The sequence below is a fragment of the Girardinichthys multiradiatus genome, chromosome 3 (assembly GCF_021462225.1).
Source record: "Girardinichthys multiradiatus isolate DD_20200921_A chromosome 3, DD_fGirMul_XY1, whole genome shotgun sequence".
Taxonomy (NCBI): Eukaryota; Metazoa; Chordata; class Actinopteri; order Cyprinodontiformes; family Goodeidae; genus Girardinichthys; species Girardinichthys multiradiatus.
The window spans coordinates 49,109,017-49,127,050 of NC_061796.1; the positions used below are offsets into that span (position 1 = coordinate 49,109,017).

The following is an 18,034-nucleotide window of genomic DNA, read 5'->3' on the forward strand; positions in this document are numbered from 1 at the left end:
ATAACGTGTCATTTATTATTTTATTATCAGACATCATTGTTCTCACTGAGCATGTGCAGACAGTCCCACCAGCTTTGTGCTGGCTGTGGGCCAGGCTGATCAACTTATCAATTATTAATGACAACAATCAAAATTCCTAGAGTTCAGCAGAGGGCGGGGCCAATGAGCATTCAGTGTTCCTAGGATCCCTTAGTGCTTCGGATCATTGTCTCCATCATCTTCCACTGATCCTGAGTCACCTGCAACGTGGGTGATGGAGAGAAAATGTAGTCAGAGGACCGAGTAATCAGCAGGCCAATCAGGTGGTCGGACAGGTGATCATCTACACTCACCCTGCGAAGCTCGTTAAACTCTCCTGCCATCGATACGAACTCTCCTCCATCAAAACGGATCACCTGACAACAGAAACAGTTATCAGGTGAAGGTCACCAGACTGAATCTGATAAATATAATGAGCCCAGTCTATCTGCTGAATCGGACCCAGACCTAAAGACCCAAATCTTGTGTTTTTCTTCATCCTCCAGAGTCCTTTATACAATCAAACAGTTCATGACTTCATCAGGGAGGAAGAAGGCATGTTCCTGAAAAAGCCATGAGTCCATATTGTAACAGGGTCCAGCTTGCACTGCCATACTTGCACAATGATCACCTGCACTGTGGTACCGCTCTGGCATCGTATACAGTTCTATATTTACTCTCAGTCACTTAAAACTGTGCACATATATTTATATTATATTGTAGATATGTTTATACTGTTTCATTTGTATTGTATTGCACCGACTACGCCAAAACAAATTCCTTGTATGTCCAAAAACGTACTTGGCAATAAAGCTTTTCTGATTCTGATTGTAGGTGCAGGTCATCTGGGTGTTTTTAGAGAGCCGTACCAGCGGCGGCTATCTGGTTAGGTAGCACCAGCCAAGCTAACGCTACCGGTGGAAACATGGTGAAGGTTCAAGGGTTCATCAAACACCACACACTGGTCTCGGCCCATCTCAGACTGGCTGTTACACCAACTGATCTGGATCTATACTAAACAGAACTATCCACTGCTCTAACAGAACCTAAATTGTGCATTTAAAAGCAGGAAGAGTTCTGCAAGACAGATTGAAGAAAGACACAGGAGAACTGGATCCTGAACACATCTCAAGATCAGTATAATGAAAGAACTTTGGTTCTGATTCATCATCGTTGTCACACCGTCAGTTGAAGCTCCAGAACCAAAAACCAAATGACTCTGGATCATTCTATCGCCTTCTAAGATCATTTTTATTTTCTGGATTCTGTTTCTGAACAGTTTACCAAACTTTTATTTCTTTACAGATTTTTTTATGAAATCAGATATTAGAACTGTCAAACTGTACTGGCACAGTTCTGCTGTTTAACTGCTCAGAACCTTCAACCCAACACTGGTTCTGTTCAGAAGTCAATCAGTAACCTGATCTGCGAACAGTGGAAACTCACCGCTCCAGAAATCCAGCTGGCATAGTCGCTGCTCAGGTAAGCTGCCAGGTTTGCGAGTTCTGCTGGTTTTCCGAGCCGACCCGTTGGTATACGATCAATCATGGCCTTCTCAAAGGTTCTGGTTGGATCCAGGCGGCTGAAGGCTCCCTGAGCACCACAAACAAACACCATAAAACCAATCGGTCAATGTAAAGGATTTTAATGTCCAGAACTCACCCAATCATATTCAATTCAATTCAGTTTTATTTGTATAGCGCCAATTCACAACACTTTTGTCTCAAGGCTCTTCACAACAGTCAGGTACCTCATACAGTTGCTGCTCAGGAACATCTGAGTTCAAGCATCTTTTAAGAAGATGATTTGGTTTGATGCACATTAATAGTGTATCAAAAATTAACTGATTATTACAGAGGATGGCAATAACAATCTGAGATTTGAGGGTTCATAACTGGCTGAGTTCCAGTCCTGGCACAATGAGACCATCTGATTGGCTAAAAGTATCCAGAGTGGATCTCTAGGGTCCACACAGAGAAAGCTCTGCTGACGAGGGCAGCAGAACAAAGTCTGTTTGGAAATGAGAAGGATGGTAACCATGGCACCCACCCAGGTAAACACAACACACATCAGCAGCTGGAGAATGTGGGTGATACCTTTGTCTTAATTGGTCCAGGCTGGATGATGTTGAATCTATGGCCATAGCGTCCCCACTCTGCAGCCAGAGACCTGAGAGACAAAATCCACGCAGTTACCGTGGTAACATGCAGCAACCAGAGCCAGACGGATGTAGCTTCAGATTTTCAGCTTATTTAAAACAGAAAAGGTCCAACAGACTTGTAGAGCGCATCGACTCCAGCCTTGGCTGACGCACTCGGGACAACAAAACCAGAACCGGACTCAGCATAGATGGTGGTGATGGCAAGGAAGGAGGCTCCTGAGACACAAATCCACAAGCTATCAACAAAACAACATTTAGACCTCATCTCATCTAGTGTTAGGAGGACATCTGGTATTAGGAAACCATCTAGTGTTAGGACACCATCTGGTTAGGATGCCATCTAGTTTTAGGACGCCATCTAGTGTTAGGACACCATCTGGTCAGGACGCCATCTAGTTTTAGGACGCCATCTAGTGTTAGGACACCATCTGGTCAGGACGCCATCTAGTGTTAAGACGCCATCTAGTGTTAGGACACCATCTGGTTAGGACGCCATCTAGTTTTAGGACGCCATCTAGTGTTAGGACACCATCTGGTCAGGACGCCATCTAGTGTTAGGACACCATCTGGTCAGGACGCCATCTAGTGTTAAGACGCCATCTAGTGTTAGGACACCATCTGGTTAGGACGCCATCTAGTTTTAGGACGCCATCTAGTGTTAGGACACCATCTGGTCAGGACGCCATCTAGTTTTAGGACGCCATCTAGTGTTAGGACACCATCTGGTCAGGACGCCATCTAGTGTTAGGACACCATCTGGTTAGGACGCCATCTAGTGTTAGGACACCATCTGGTTAGGACGCCATCTAGTGTTAGGACACCATCTGGTCAGGACGCCATCTAGTGTTAAGACGCCATCTAGTGTTAGGACACCATCTGGTTAGGACGCCATCTAGTTTTAGGACGCCATCTAGTGTTAGGACACCATCTGGTCAGGACGCCATCTAGTGTTAGGACACCATCTGGTTAGGACGCCATCTAGTGTTAGGACACCATCTGGTCAGGACGCCATCTAGTGTTAGGACACCATCTGGTCAGGACGCCATCTAGTGTTAGGACACCATCTGGTTAGGACGCCATCTAGTGTTAGGACACCATCTGGTCAGGACGCCATCTAGTGTTAGGACACCATCTGGTCAGGACGCCATCTAGTGTTAAGACGCCATCTAGTGTTAGGACACCATCTGGTCAGGACGCCATCTAGTGTTAAGACGCCATCTAGTGTTAGGACACCATCTGGTCAGGACGCCATCTAGTTTTAGGACGCCATCTAGTGTTAGGACACCATCTGGTTAGGACGCCATCTAGTTTTAGGACGCCATCTAGTGTTAGGACACCATCTGGTCAGGACGCCATCTAGTTTTAGGACGCCATCTAGTGTTAGGACACCATCTGGTCAGGACGCCATCTACTGTTAAGACGCCATCTAGTGTTAGGACACCATCTGGTTAGGACGCCATCTAGTTTTAGGACGCCATCTAGTGTTAGGACACCATCTGGTCAGGACGCCATCTAGTGTTAAGACGCCATCTAGTGTTAGGACACCATCTGGTTAGGACGCCATCTAGTGTTAGGACACCATCTGGTCAGGACGCCATCTAGTGTTAGGACACCATCTGGTCAGGACGCCATCTAGTGTTAAGACGCCATCTAGTGTTAGGACACCATCTGGTTAGGACGCCATCTAGTTTTAGGACGCCATCTAGTGTTAGGACACCATCTGGTCAGGACGCCATCTAGTTTTAGGACGCCATCTAGTGTTAGGACACCATCTGGTCAGGACGCCATCTAGTTTTAGGACGCCATCTAGTGTTAGGACACCATCTGGTTAGGACGCCATCTAGTTTTAGGACGCCATCTAGTGTTAGGACACCATCTGGTCAGGACGCCATCTAGTTTTAGGACGCCATCTAGTGTTAGGACACCATCTGGTCAGGACGCCATCTAGTTTTAGGACGCCATCTAGTGATAGGACACCATCTGGTCAGGACGCCATCTAGTGTTAAGACGCCATCTGGTCAGGACCCCATCTAGTGTTAAGACGCCATCTAGTGTTTGGACACCATCTGGTTAGGACGCCATCTAGTGTTAGGACACCATCTGGTCAGGACGCCATCTAGTGTTAGGACACCATCTGGTCAGGATGCCATCTAGTGTTAAGACGCCATCTAGTGTTAGGACACCATCTGGTCAGGACGCCATCTAGTGTTAAGACGCCATCTAGTGTTAGGACACCATCTGGTTAGGACGCCATCTAGTTTTAGGACGCCATCTAGTGTTAGGACACCATCTGGTCAGGACGCCATCTAGTTTTAGGACGCCATCTAGTGTTAGGACACCATCTGGTCAGGACGCCATCTAGTTTTAGGACGCCATCTAGTGTTAGGACACCATCTGGTCAGGACGCCATCTAGTTTTAGAACGCCATCTAGTGTTAGGACACCATCTGGTTAGGACGCCATCTAGTTTTAGGACACCATCTAGTGTTAGGACACCATCTGGTCAGGACGCCATCTAGTTTTAGGACGCCATCTAGTGTTAGGACACCATCTGGTCAGGACGCCATCTAGTTTTAGGACGCCATCTAGTGTTAGGACACCATCTGGTCAGGACGCCATCTAGTGTTAAGACGCCATCTAGTGTTAGGACACCATCTGGTTAGGACGCCATCTAGTTTTAGGACGCCATCTAGTGTTAGGACACCATCTGGTCAGGACGCCATCTAGTTTTAGGACGCCATCTAGTGTTAGGACACCATCTGGTCAGGACGCCATCTAGTTTTAGGACGCCATCTAGTGTTAGGACACCATCTGGTCAGGACGCCATCTAGTTTTAGGACGCCATCTAGTGTTAGGACACCATCTGGTCAGGACGCCATCTAGTGTTAAGACGCCATCTAGTGTTAGGACACCATCTAGTGTTAGGACACCATCTGGTCAGGACGCCATCTAGTGTTAGGACACCATCTGGTCAGGATGCCATCTAGTGTTAAGACGCCATCTAGTGTTAGGACACCATCTGGTTAAGACGCCATCTAGTTTTAGGACACCATCTAGTGTTAGGACACCATCTGGTCAGGACGCCATCTAGTTTTAGGACGCCATCTAGTGTTAGGACACCATCTGGTCAGGACGCCATCTAGTTTTAGGACGCCATCTAGTGTTAGGACACCATCTGGTCAGGACGCCATCTAGTGTTAAGACGCCATCTAGTGTTAGGACACCATCTGGTTAGGACGCCATCTAGTTTTAGGACGCCATCTAGTGTTAGGACACCATCTGGTCAGGACGCCATCTAGTTTTAGGACGCCATCTAGTGTTAGGACACCATCTGGTCAGGACGCCATCTAGTTTTAGGACGCCATCTAGTGTTAGGACACCATCTGGTCAGGACGCCATCTAGTGTTAAGACGCCATCTAGTGTTAGGACACCATCTGGTCAGGACGCCATCTAGTTTTAGGACGCCATCTAGTGTTAGGACACCATCTGGTCAGGACGCCATCTAGTGTTAGGACACTATCTAAAGTTAGGACGACATCTGGTTAGGACGCCATCTAGTTTTAGGACGCCATGTAGGTTTGGACACCATCTAGTGTTAGGACGCTATCTGGTTAGAAGATCCTCTAAAGTTAGTACGCCATCTAGTGTTAAGAGGCCATCTGGTCTTAGGATGCCATTTGGTGTTAGGACGCCATCTAGTTAGGACGCCATCCAGTGTTAGGACACCATCTAGTGTTAGGACGCTATCTGGTTAGAAGATCCTCTACAGTTAGGACGCCATCTAGTTTTAGGATGTCATCTAGGTTAGGACCCTATCCAAAGTTAGGACGCCATCTGGTTGGAACACCATCTGGTTAGAACACCATCTAGTTAGGACGTCATCTGGTGTTAGGACACCATTCATGCAGACTGATCGGATTGTCAATCGGTATAAACCACCCCTCTCAATCGGATTACAATTTCATTCTGATCTTGCTGAATTTGATCAGAATATTCTGACTGACATGTTTGCATAACACATTTTCAGTCCGATCGGCCACTCCCTGACCTTTCTGATTCTGGATCAGTCTCTTTCCCAGCTCCAGAGTGGTAAACGCTGTCCCATTCAGAACGATGTCAGTGATGCTCTTCCAGCCGTTTGGTGACAGGCGTTCTGATGGACAGATAAAGTTCCCTGCAGCATTGTTGATGATCACCTGCACCAATCAGGACACAGTACAGCAAGACGTCATCACAAACAAAGACTTTGATTACATGACCCTGTTTGGATTTATCTGGACAACTAAACCCATTTCAGGATGTGTGCAGTTACATCAGGAAGTCCAGTTAGCGCCACCATCTGGTCCACACAATGAGAAACGGCTTGAGGGTCTCTGACATCACACTGGATTGCATGGACCTGAGTACAGAGACAGAGCTGGGTCAGACAGAGTCAGATCTGGTCAGACTGAATCTGTCTGAGTCACACTGTTCACACCTGGTTCAGGTCTGATCGGTCCGGTTCTGGATGGTTACCTTGTTTCCAGTCTGGCTGCTAATCTCGTTGGCTGTTTGCTGCAGGATGTCCAGCTTCCTGAACAAAAAGAAAACAAACTTCAGTAGTTGAAGGTGCATGTGCACCTGTTCGAGGTCATGTGACCTCTGACCTGCTTGCGATGACACACTGGGCTCCCAGCTGGGACAGAACGGTGGTCATGGCTCGGCCCAGTCCGGTACCGCCTCCAGTGATAAAGGCCACTCTGTTGTTGAAACTTCCTGCTGGCAGCATGATGCCTTCGGACGGAGCGAAGAACTGGGAGTGAGGAGCAGAACAGGACTGGAGGCTTGCAAACCTGTGGAACCATGGCTGAGATGGCACACAGACGCATAATAAGTGTAGTTCTGAACTGCTCCAACAGACTCAGGTTCAGTAAAATGTCCAGAAACATTCAGCACAGACCCAGCTGATGTTTGAAGCTCCACAGCCTCAGTCTGTGAACCACTGGATGAAAACATAATAATAATCACAGAGCAGATTGAATTAACTCATTAATTAATGGAATTGCTTGAATTAATTCCATCAATCCATCTCCAGGTTTTACTCAAGGAGCTAATAAAGGAAGTTCTGCCATTAGAAGCTTCAATGTGATTGTCCTCTGAGAGAAACCTTCTGGACAATGGAGAACTGAGTGAAAAGCTTCTGTCTGGTCTCTGTCAACTCTTTGGAATCATGGTCTGCTTCCTCAGCTGCTTTGGAGTTAAATGGTTTCTGGACTCTAATCTTTTCTTCTGTCTGAGTTCTGATGCAGCTGTTTGTTGATCCTGGGCCAATAATCAAACAAACATGATGTCACTTCCTCTGAACACACAGTGCAGCATCTGGATTGGTATGGTTCCTCTAACTGATGTTTGAACCTGAACATCAATTAATAGCAGAGTTATGGATCCGAGAACAAGGCCCGGAGGTTCGGGGGTGGGAACAGGTAAAAGGAAGACAATGTGTGGATGGATGGGTGAGACATTTGGAACTGTCGGGTTATAAATCAAGTGGGCAGGGCTGATGCAAACTCAGGCTTTCTCAATGAAAATCTGTAGGTTGTTGCCATGGCGATACACTCAAGAGTGCTCTTTCTGGAATGGAAAATGGAGAGCTTCCCAGAATTCCTTCGAATTTCACATAACCTGCTTTCTGGAACCAGAACTTAATTTCCCCTCTCATTGTGAGTCTGTTCAGAACTGTCTGAGAGCCTTTCTGACTTCACAGCCCCCCTAAACTCAAACAAAATCTCCAAGTCTTGGGGTTGGGCGGGCTAAGGTGGTTGCCATCTAGTGTTACATAGCTGAGACGTATTTTCAATTTTCCCCCCTCCATACCTAAGCTATTATCTCTGTTTTGATCCAGAAATGTTTGCAACCTCATTCTAAATCTTTCTGCTTAGCCTGAGCAACAGTGGTGTTCCCCTAAGGCTGCGGTCAAGCGTGACAAAAGGCTAATGGTAACTGCTATCAAAAAGCTAACTAGTCAAACCTTTTCCAGAACTTGACAGTTGATATCATGCTACAGACAGAGCATGGCACTATAAGGAGAGAGAATGGAAAAACCAAAAGAGGTCAACAGTCTTACAAAAAGACACTTCAACGGCTACTACCAGCAGTCCCCCGATTTGCTCCCCAACTGCTGCTGTTGCTGTCCCTGTCGGCAATCATAACGACAACGGTTCCTTCATGGACAGAAAGCTCAGAATTGTCTCCACTGCTGGATTCTGACCCAGATAATGACAAATAGAGGCTGAAAGGTGACTTAACACTCTCTTAGTTGCCATGCAATATTGGTAAAATAATCAACGAGCGTGCTAACAGGTTAGAGTGTGTGATCAACCAAAACACTGTTAGCATTGACTCTTTGAAGATGTCGGCTCACTTTATTTTTACGGAGATTGAAACACTCAAGATTGACATTAAAGCTATGAGCCTTACATCTTAAAACACTGCCCAGAGACTGTCAGAGGCTGAAGTGAGAATCATTGAAACCCAACAGTAGAAACATAGATGGGACTTCGGACTACATGGAATCCCTGAAGAAAAACAGGACAACATTAAAGGCAAAGTTTCCAACATCTGCTCTGCTGTTGTAGGGAAACATAACAGAAACATGGACTTTGCTCATCGTCATCCTTTCTAAATTCAAATCTAAATGCAAATTGTCCCTATATAGGCACAGTGTCTTACCTTACATAAATCTGTGAGAATTTGTTATGTATTTTATATCTTTTCATAGCATTTGTGGGGATTGTGCTCTCACTGTTTGCGCTTCTTGTACAGTCTCAGTTACAATCCTAGTGAATGGGTATTTATGTATATATCTTTAAATTACTGTTGTTTTATTATTTTCTTTAATGCACCCGTCCAGCTCTGCAAACAAGCACTAGTGCCTGATAGTGTGAAGACGCCATCTAGTGTTAGGACACCATCTAGCGTTCGGACGCCATCTAGTGTTAAGATGCCATCTAGTGTTATGACGCCATCTAGTGTTAAGATGCCATCTAGTGTTAAGATGCCATCTAGTGTTCGGATGCCATCTAGTGTTATGATGCCATCCAGTGTTAAGATGCCATCTAGTGTTCGGATGCCATCTAGTGTTTGGGCGCCATATAGTGTCAAGATGCCATCTAGTGTTAAGATGCCATCTAGTGTTCGGATGCCATCTAGTGTTATGATGCCATCTAGTGTTATGATGCCATCTAGTGTTAGGACGCCATCTAGTGTTAAGATGCCATCTAGTGTTAAGATGCCATCTAGTGTTAGGACGCCATCTAGTGTTCGGGCGCCATCTAGTGTTAAGATGCCATCTAGTGTTAAGATGCCATCTAGTGTTAGGACGCCATCTAGTGTTCGGGCGCCATCTAGTGTTAAGATGCCATCTAGTGTTAAGACGCCATCTAGTGTTAAGATGCCGTCTAGTGTTAGGACGCCATCTAGTGTTAAGACACCATCTAGTGTTAGGACGCCATCTAGTGTTTGGGCGCCATCTAGTGTTAAGATGCCATCTAGTGTTAAGACGCCATCTAGTGTTAGGACGCCATCTAGTGTTAAGATGCCATCTAGTGTGAAGACGCCATCTAGTGTTAGGACACCATCTAGTGTTAAGATGCCATCTAGTGTTAAGACGCCATCTAGTGTTAGGACGCCATCTAGTGTTAAGACGCCATCTAGTGTTAAGATGCCATCTAGTGTTAAGATGCCATCTAGTGTTAAGACGCCATCTAGTGTTAGGACGCCATCTAGTGTTAAGACACCATCTAGTGTTAGGACGCCATCTAGTGTTAGGACGCCATCTAGTGTTAAGACACCATCTAGTGTTAGGACGCCATCTAGTGTTCGGGCGCCATCTAGTGTTAAGACGCCATCTAGTGTTAGGACGCCATCTAGTGTTAAGACACCATCTAGTGTTAGGACGCCATCTAGTGTTCGGGCGCCATCTAATGTTAAAACGCCATCTAGTGTTGCCTTGCACTTAAATGTCTCGCATAGATTACCGGCTAGTTTCTGATTGTATAGATGAGGATAACATTACTGCTAGTTTATTAACAACACCATTCACAGATCATAAAGCAGTATCACTGACTGTCTCCTAACATTACTCCCCCCGGGCCTAATTAAAGCAGGACTTTAATTACTCTATTTTTTGTATGAATTACAATACAATAAATCTGAAACTTGTTTTGCACATCTCATAAAAATCTCCAGCTGAGGTACTAACTGCCATCAAACACCTGAAACTCAACAGATCTCCAGTGGTTCTATTTGCCTTAGCAGAACAAATGGACCATTTCCTCCACCGGGTCCTCACAGAAAGCAAACTTCTTCTCTATGTCCAGACCTTTTACCCTAGAATGACCCGCTTTTGATTGACAGATCTGCCTTCTTAACGACTATAAATTTTTGCAATGAGAATGAAAAGTGTTCTTAGCCATATAATTGAAAATGGGTTTATGACACACAGACAAATGAACTATTACTTGTAAACAAAGCTACGCGGGTGACGATCATTGCTCCCATTGGACAGAAATGATGGGGGCGGGACAGAGCACAGACCCGGAAATGTAGGAAAACATCTGTAGACGTGCTGCGTGCAGCACCTCTGTTCTGTATATTTATGCCGTTATTAAAGCTGTAATATTATTGTGAGGGTGAAGAGCAGCTCATTCAACACAGACTTTGAGATGTTCCATTTATAATGTTGGAACCCCGTCGGAGAACGCGTGCTGAACGCCGACGTTCTCTACGTGCAACAAGCCGGTAGCGTTGCTAAGCAACACACAGCTTATCAGGTAGGATTACCTTACACACCTTTGCTACCGGCTATGGTGGCTTTTTATGTCCAAAGAGACGTACGCTTTTTGTAGTTTGTTCGGATCGGTGCCGGTTTGTATTCAAACCATAAGCAAACCGCACCAGAGTCCGTTTGGAAGCGGACTGAGACCTCAAAAAGTGGGTCTCAGTCAGGTGGTGTGGTCCGGACCAGGGTTCGCTTGAGTGTATTCACACCTGCACAAAAGGTCCGGACCAAGGGGGGAAACGAACCCTGGTCCGTTTAAAGCGGACCAAAAGTGACAAGTGTGAATACAGCCTTAGATTTCCGTAAAGCCCTCGACACATTAAACACTTTTTTATTTTTCAAGCATTAGAACATTTTGGTTTCGGCCCTTACTTTTGTGCAGCAATCAAGACTAAACTAAACACAGGCACATCTAGATTTGACCTGAAGCGCAGCCGGGTCTCCCTGTACCTGTTCTTGATCTGCACTCAATTACTTCCAGATGTCATTAAACTGAACCATTTTACTGGTAAAAAGACATCATGATTAGTCAACCATTTTATTTTTAAAGGATGTTTCACAGGTTTCTCACTATAATTAAGTGATTTTCTAGAGCCTCCGGGCTCTAAATAAATATTAGTTAAGTGTGAAATGTTGTAATATTCCTGTAAAAGATTCCATCACCTACCTCAGCATAAAGATTAACAAAGATCAAAATACTAGATGTGCTCCAAACAATTACTTAAAAACTCATCTTCGATCTGGAATTTTATACCCAATTATCTATTCTCACAACTTGGTGACATTAAATTAATTTTACTTTGGAACCACAAAGTAAAAACTCCCTGTATAGCCATCTCATTTTCATAAACAAATCCTTCTTTTCTGGTCTTCCTGGTCACCCCATCGACATTATTTTGGGAACAATAAAGACATTTAATACAAACAGATCTTTATTTTTGGGGAACTGGTTTGAACATGGAATCCTTCTAGTTCAGCAGCTCTTCAGTCCTGATGTTGTCTTAATGTCTTCCTCTGAACTAGATGAGTTTGGGATTCCTAAACCGCCAAAAGAACAAGCTCTTTTTGACGCTATCCCGTCTGGGGTTATAAAGCTTCTTAAATCATCTAGAAGTTCTGTTGTGACTTCACTATATCTGGACCCTGCTGACACTAGAAAGGGTCAAATCTGTTCTTCCACTAAAAAGCAAAGAAGCAACCATGATGAACGTTTCCAAATGTAATCTCTTCTTGAAATAACCTTGCTCCAGATCTGAACTGGAAGAACATTTGGTGTCTAAAGGTCTGATTATCAATAAAGTTAAAAAGGTACCTTTTAAGATGATCCATCGTTTTTATCCCTGCAAGCTGACGTAAACTGTTCATCCTACGGACTCTAATAAGATCTGATCTGTGTCCTTTATTCTGCTCCTGTCCTCCCTCGTGTGTTTGGCCCCAATTATGCAAATGTGTTGTCTGGATTTGTCTCTTATCCTACTAGTAAAACAGACCAATTCCATATCAACCTGATTTTATTGCAAATATCCAAATTTTCCAACCACAAACCTCCCTTTCTAATTTTAAAGAAGAGTTCAAACAACATATTTTAATACTTCAACATTGAAGGACAACTGAAGCTATCAAGACCTCTGACCTGTCCTCTCTTTCTTTAACATTTAACATTTCTGTCAGTTAATTGAGTGTCTATTTATGTATGACCGCCTGGCATTAATGACTTATGTTTTGCTCATTAACTAACGAAAACTCATCAATAAAATATCTTCCAAGTCTTGGATCAAACAGCTGGAGCCCCCTGGGGGTGAGAGGATAAACTACAGCTGTTCGTGGTCGCTGGCAGAAAAGTGTGCGTAACTCAAAAGAAAACTCGGTGAAGGGTCAACCCTGATTAAAAACTTCAATCCTTCGTGCATTCCGTATCTACGCTTTACGCTGCGCTCTGACGTCACAGAGGACGTAACACAGTGCATCAGAAACGCAGTTTGACTCACCTGCAGAAGTTTTCTCCCTGCTCTCACAAACTCAGTCTCACTGCGAATCATGACAGCCGCCATGTTGGTACAAGCTGATGACGTATGACGGAACGTACCAACATGGTGACTTGGCAGGGGTGGAGGGGAGGAAACGGATTTTTACACTTCCTGTAAATGTTTTTGTTCTTCTTCGTCTTATTATTACTATTATTAAAATAACATTAGTTACTAAAACTTACTGGAAAATAATGGCCTCAGAACAGCCACAGCATGTCCGTTTCCTGGTACAACAAGCCAACTTCATTTATTCAGAACATTTTAGCAACAAAACAATTCAAAATGCTTTACATGCTTCTCCATGTTTGGTTCTGGTTCTGGGGATGCAGAGTAGACTGGAACCAGAAGACCTGAGTGGTTTAGAAGGTTCATACAACAGCAGTAGATATTTACTGTATTTTGGTGCTAAGCCATTCAGTGACTTAGAAACTAACAGAAGTAAGGTCCAGGGAACCAGTGGAAGGACTTTAGAACTGGGCTGATGTTCTCTATCTTCTAGGTTCTAGTGAGGACCAGGCAGCAGGGTCTGGATCAACTGCAGCTGTCTGATGGACCTTTTTAGGCAGACCTGTGAAGAACCTGCAGTGATCAGTTCAGATAAACACATGGATGAGTTTTTTCCAGGTCCTGCTGAACATTAGTCTTTTAAACCTGGAAAGAGAAAACTGCTTCAGGCTTTTATTTTCATCAAATGGTGTCTTTTTCATTAGGCAGCTGCTGCTCATCCAAAAGGCTGCTGCTAGAGTCCTGACCAACACCAGGGACACGGATCACTGCATCAACTCCCTGGTGATCCATAAAACACTAAATGGTCTTGGACATTAATTTACTTCAGAGTTGCTGGTCTGGAAAGAACCATGTAGACCCATCAGGTCTTCAGAGACCTGCTCCCTCTGTTTTCTCAGGGCTAGAACTAAACATTTAGCTTCTTTGCTCCTCAGCTCTGAAACAAACTCCCTGAAAACCTGAGATGTGCAGAACAACAGCTGGTTCCTCTAGGTCTGGACAGAGAACATTACCGTTTACTTCAGCTTACCCATAAAGTCTACATTATTATATTATAAAGGTCAAAGTTTCCTTTATCAGGTCCCTTTTTATCATGTCTTCATTTTCTATTTGTTGTCTACATGTTATTGTGGTTCTGATTCCACATTTTATGTGATTTCCTTTTCAGAACTCTTAAAGTTCTGTGTGTTTTTTATTGTTTTTTTAATTGAAGTTATGAACAACTTGAATTACAGTCAGGCGATCAGGCATCAAAATAAACATACAAAAAATATGTTGATGAAACATAAACTGTGAATATAAGGCAGGCAATAATATACTAAATTATAAAAAAATAAAGGATAGAATAACAATACTTAATAAACAAGGAGTATAGTAATGTTTAAATAGGGGTTTTCCATAAGTTTAAAGTCCTCTACCATCTTGAAGAGTTTCACAGCAGTCCGTTTTTTCATATGTTTCAGTGATGAAAAGAACAGGCAAAATTCTTTATGAAAAGCAAAAAAGTTTGGTCTGGACTTCAAAAATCTATTTTTATGTTTGAAAAACTTTCAGTGTATCACAAAAGTGAGTACACCCCTTAGTGAAAGTTCCTGAAGTGTCAGTATTTTGTGTGATCACCATTATTTACCAGAACTGCCTCAAATCTCCTGGGTATGGAGTTTACCAGAGCTTCACAGGTTGCCACTGGAATGCTTTTCCACTCCTCCATGACAACATCACGGAGCTGACGGATATTGGAGACTTTGTGCTCCTCCACCTTACGCTTGAGGATGCCCGAAAGATGTTCTATTGGGTTCAGGTCTGGAGACATGCTTGGCCAGTCCATCACCTTTACCCTCAGCCTCGTCTTAGAGGTGTGTTTGGGGTCATTATCATGCTGGAACACTACCTTATGACCCAGTTTCCGGAGGGAGGGGATCATGTATTTCAGTATTTCACCGTACATAATGGAGTTCATGCATCCCTCAATAAAATATGTAACTCCCCAACACCTGCTGCATTCATGCAGCCCCAGACCATGGCATTCCCAACACCATGCTTGACTGTAGGCATCACACACTTATCTTTGTACTCCTCACCTGATAGCCGCCACACATGCTTGAGACCATCTGAACCAAACAAATGAATCTTGGTCTCATCAGACCAAAGGACATGGTTCCAGTCATCCATGTCTTTTGTTGACGTGTCTTCAGCAAACTGTTTGCGGGCTTTCTTGTGGAGAAACTTCAGAAGAGGCTTTCTTCTGGGATGACAGCCATGAAGACCAATTTCATGTCGTGTGCAGCGTATGATGTGAGCACTGACAGGCTGACCCCCCACCTCTTCAATCTCTGCAGCAATGCTGACAGCACTCCTGAGCCTATCTTTCAAAGACAGCATTAGGATGTGATGCTGAGCACGTGCACTCAGCTTCTTTGGACGACCAACGCGAGGTCTGTTGTGAGTGGACCCTGCTCTTTTAAAACGCTGGATGATCTTTCAGTGACCAGTGTGAGAGAGTGCGAGACCTGTATTACAAAATTAAGCACACCTGCTCCCTATGCACACCTGAGACTTAGTAATACTAATGAGTCACATGACATTTTGTAGGAAAAATGACAAGAGTGCTCAATTTGGACATAGTCTCTTAGGGGTGTACTCACTTTTGTTGCCGGTGGTTCAGACATTAATGGCTGTATCTTGAGTTATTTTGAGAGAAGAATAAATTTAAAATGTTAAAAGCTGCACACAGACTACTTTTCATTGTGTCAAAGTCTCATTTTATCAGTGTTGTCCCATGAAAACATATTCTTAAATATCTGCAGGAATGTGAGGGGTGTACTCACTTTTGTGATACACTGTAGCTAAAATGGCTACAGAGTTAATCATAAGACCATTCTGATAGTTATTTACAATGTAACCATAGATAACACTTTCCATTTTTACAGCTGGAATTGGTACATATCTAGACAACCACAGATATAAATCGTCTCTAAAGGCATTTATAGACATACAGTCGTAGAATCTGTTTTCAGTAGTTTCAACTTGTTTGTTGCAGAATGAACAATTATTGCATTCAAATCCAAAACATTTACATAGAAAATCAGCAGAGGGGGTGTATACTCCATGGAAAATCTTAAAATCAATCTCTTTCACTTTTGGTGTAATATAATAGGTGTAGAATTTGGATCTTAAGTGTTCAATCTCTTTTCTCAAAAATAAATTTAGAGATGCATTTTGAGAAGTTAGAAATGGGTATAGCTTTATGTTCAATATATGTCGAATGGCAAAATTGGTTAGTTTAGAGTCCAACAAAGTTTGACTATTCACCAGAAGCGACGGGAGATTTGGAATTACACCGTACGTATTGAAATTAAGAGATAATGATATAATAGCTCGAGGTATTGCATTGACAATTTCATAATATCACTTTTTATCAGATAAGTTAAATTTGAGACAAAAAGTTTCACACAAAATAATATTTCCAGTGTAATCGAGCAAGTGCATAACAGACCATATGCCTTTCTTTAGCCAGCTTTGTAAAAATATAGATTTGTGGTTATGTAATATGTATCTACAACTCCATACTGGAGTATAGTGGGGACTGAAATTGTGTTTGTAAATAATTTTCCAATAAAACACTACCTGTTGGTGAAATAAAGAAATTTTATGGAGAAGCTCTGGAAGGTCATAGTCACATTTCAGGAAAAATTCAACACCTCCTACTTTCAAACATATTTCATTTGTGATGTAAAACCAAAAGGTATTCTGATGTTTAAGATAGTTTCTTAACCAATTTATGTTGATTGTACCATTAATACATTCTTTAATGAGTCTTTTGCCACCTTATATTCTTGAGTCATAGTCCCTTTTTTAATATAGTGCGCTTTTGCCTTTCCAGATGTATTTGAAATTGGCTTGATTTATAACTTTAATCGCATCCTTAGGGATGGACAGAGTAAGCTGGGTCGATAAAACGAGAGATGCATTCCCTTTTTGTAAGAAAAGTTCTGCCTATAATGGAGAGGTCTCTCTGGGACCAAGAGTTCAGACCAGTTTTACTTTTTTCCAGGTTGTTCCAGATATTAAGTCTAGTTAAAGAGTCCCGGTCTTTAGTTATGTGTATGCTTAAATTTGACAGTGGTTTTAACAGGAATGTTTGTGAATAGAAGATTGACTGCAGTTATGAATAGGTAGCAATTCACATTTGTTGAGATTCAAATTAAATAAAGTCCAGACAAAAAATTCCATTATGTCAAGGATTTCAGGAAGTTGATCACAGTTTTTCATCAATTTTGCTTTATCGTCAGCCAGCTGGCTGATAGGTAATGGTTTACCCAAAACTGAAGGTTTTTCAAACTCAGATTTTTTGGCAAAAAAGGAGAACATCTTTGGTGCTGCAATAAATAGTAGGGGAGAGATTGGACATCCCAATTTAATGCCCTTATCAATTGAAAATCTTAGGGATGTACCCTGAGGTAGTATAACTGAACTCTTAGTATCTTTATAAATTTATTGAATTATATTCAAAAAGCATTTACCAAATCCAAAGAACTGTTGTATAATGGGAGTTTTTTCTCTCTTTCCTCCCTGTGCACCACCGGGTCCGTTTCTCTCCAGTTCCAAGACCCAACCAGTAAAACCAGCAAAGTATTTACCTTGTGAAATAATGAGAAATGGTTAAGTATAGAATCAAGATTTAATATAAAATTAATCAGTGTACAAAATATGCCAATGAACAGATACAGAGTGATATTCACCTTCGTTACCAGGCTCCACTTAGCACATCTAGGATGAGCCAAATGAAACCCAGAGCGGAGCGTGAGTCCTGCTTTTATCTAAGCCTGTTCTTAACCCTCCAAAGGGTGTTATCCTCTTGTATCAGTTCATCCTTGACTATGTGTTGCATTTTATGTGATCAGTGGTTATGTTGTGTAAGCTGTAGCAGTGAGGCAGATAAGCAATAAGGGCAGATATATTTAATTAAGGCAGCAAAGAGATGATTAGAAAAGGCCACAGAAT

The 18,034-nt window shown here is 43.0% G+C and overlaps 2 protein-coding genes across 2 annotated transcripts; one reads left to right on the forward strand and one right to left on the reverse strand.

Annotated features, from left to right (window-relative positions):
* Positions 1–6: 6 nt before the first annotated feature.
* Positions 7–13,094, reverse strand: decr1 (2,4-dienoyl CoA reductase 1, mitochondrial). The gene is made up of 10 exons (XM_047360328.1): positions 12,986–13,094; positions 6,826–7,025; positions 6,695–6,752; positions 6,492–6,578; positions 6,228–6,375; positions 2,296–2,395; positions 2,115–2,187; positions 1,465–1,611; positions 333–395; positions 7–239 (listed from the first exon to the last, which is right to left on the reverse strand). Exons 1-10 carry the CDS (start codon positions 13,046–13,048, stop codon positions 180–182), a joined length of 999 nt encoding a protein of 332 aa, XP_047216284.1. The 5' UTR covers positions 13,049–13,094; the 3' UTR covers positions 7–179.
* Positions 8,637–10,787, forward strand: LOC124865329 (neurofilament heavy polypeptide-like). The gene has a single exon (XM_047360326.1). The coding sequence runs from the start codon at positions 9,012–9,014 to the stop codon at positions 10,206–10,208; it is 1,197 nt and encodes a 398-aa protein (XP_047216282.1). The 5' UTR covers positions 8,637–9,011; the 3' UTR covers positions 10,209–10,787.
* Positions 13,095–18,034: the final 4,940 nt, after the last annotated feature.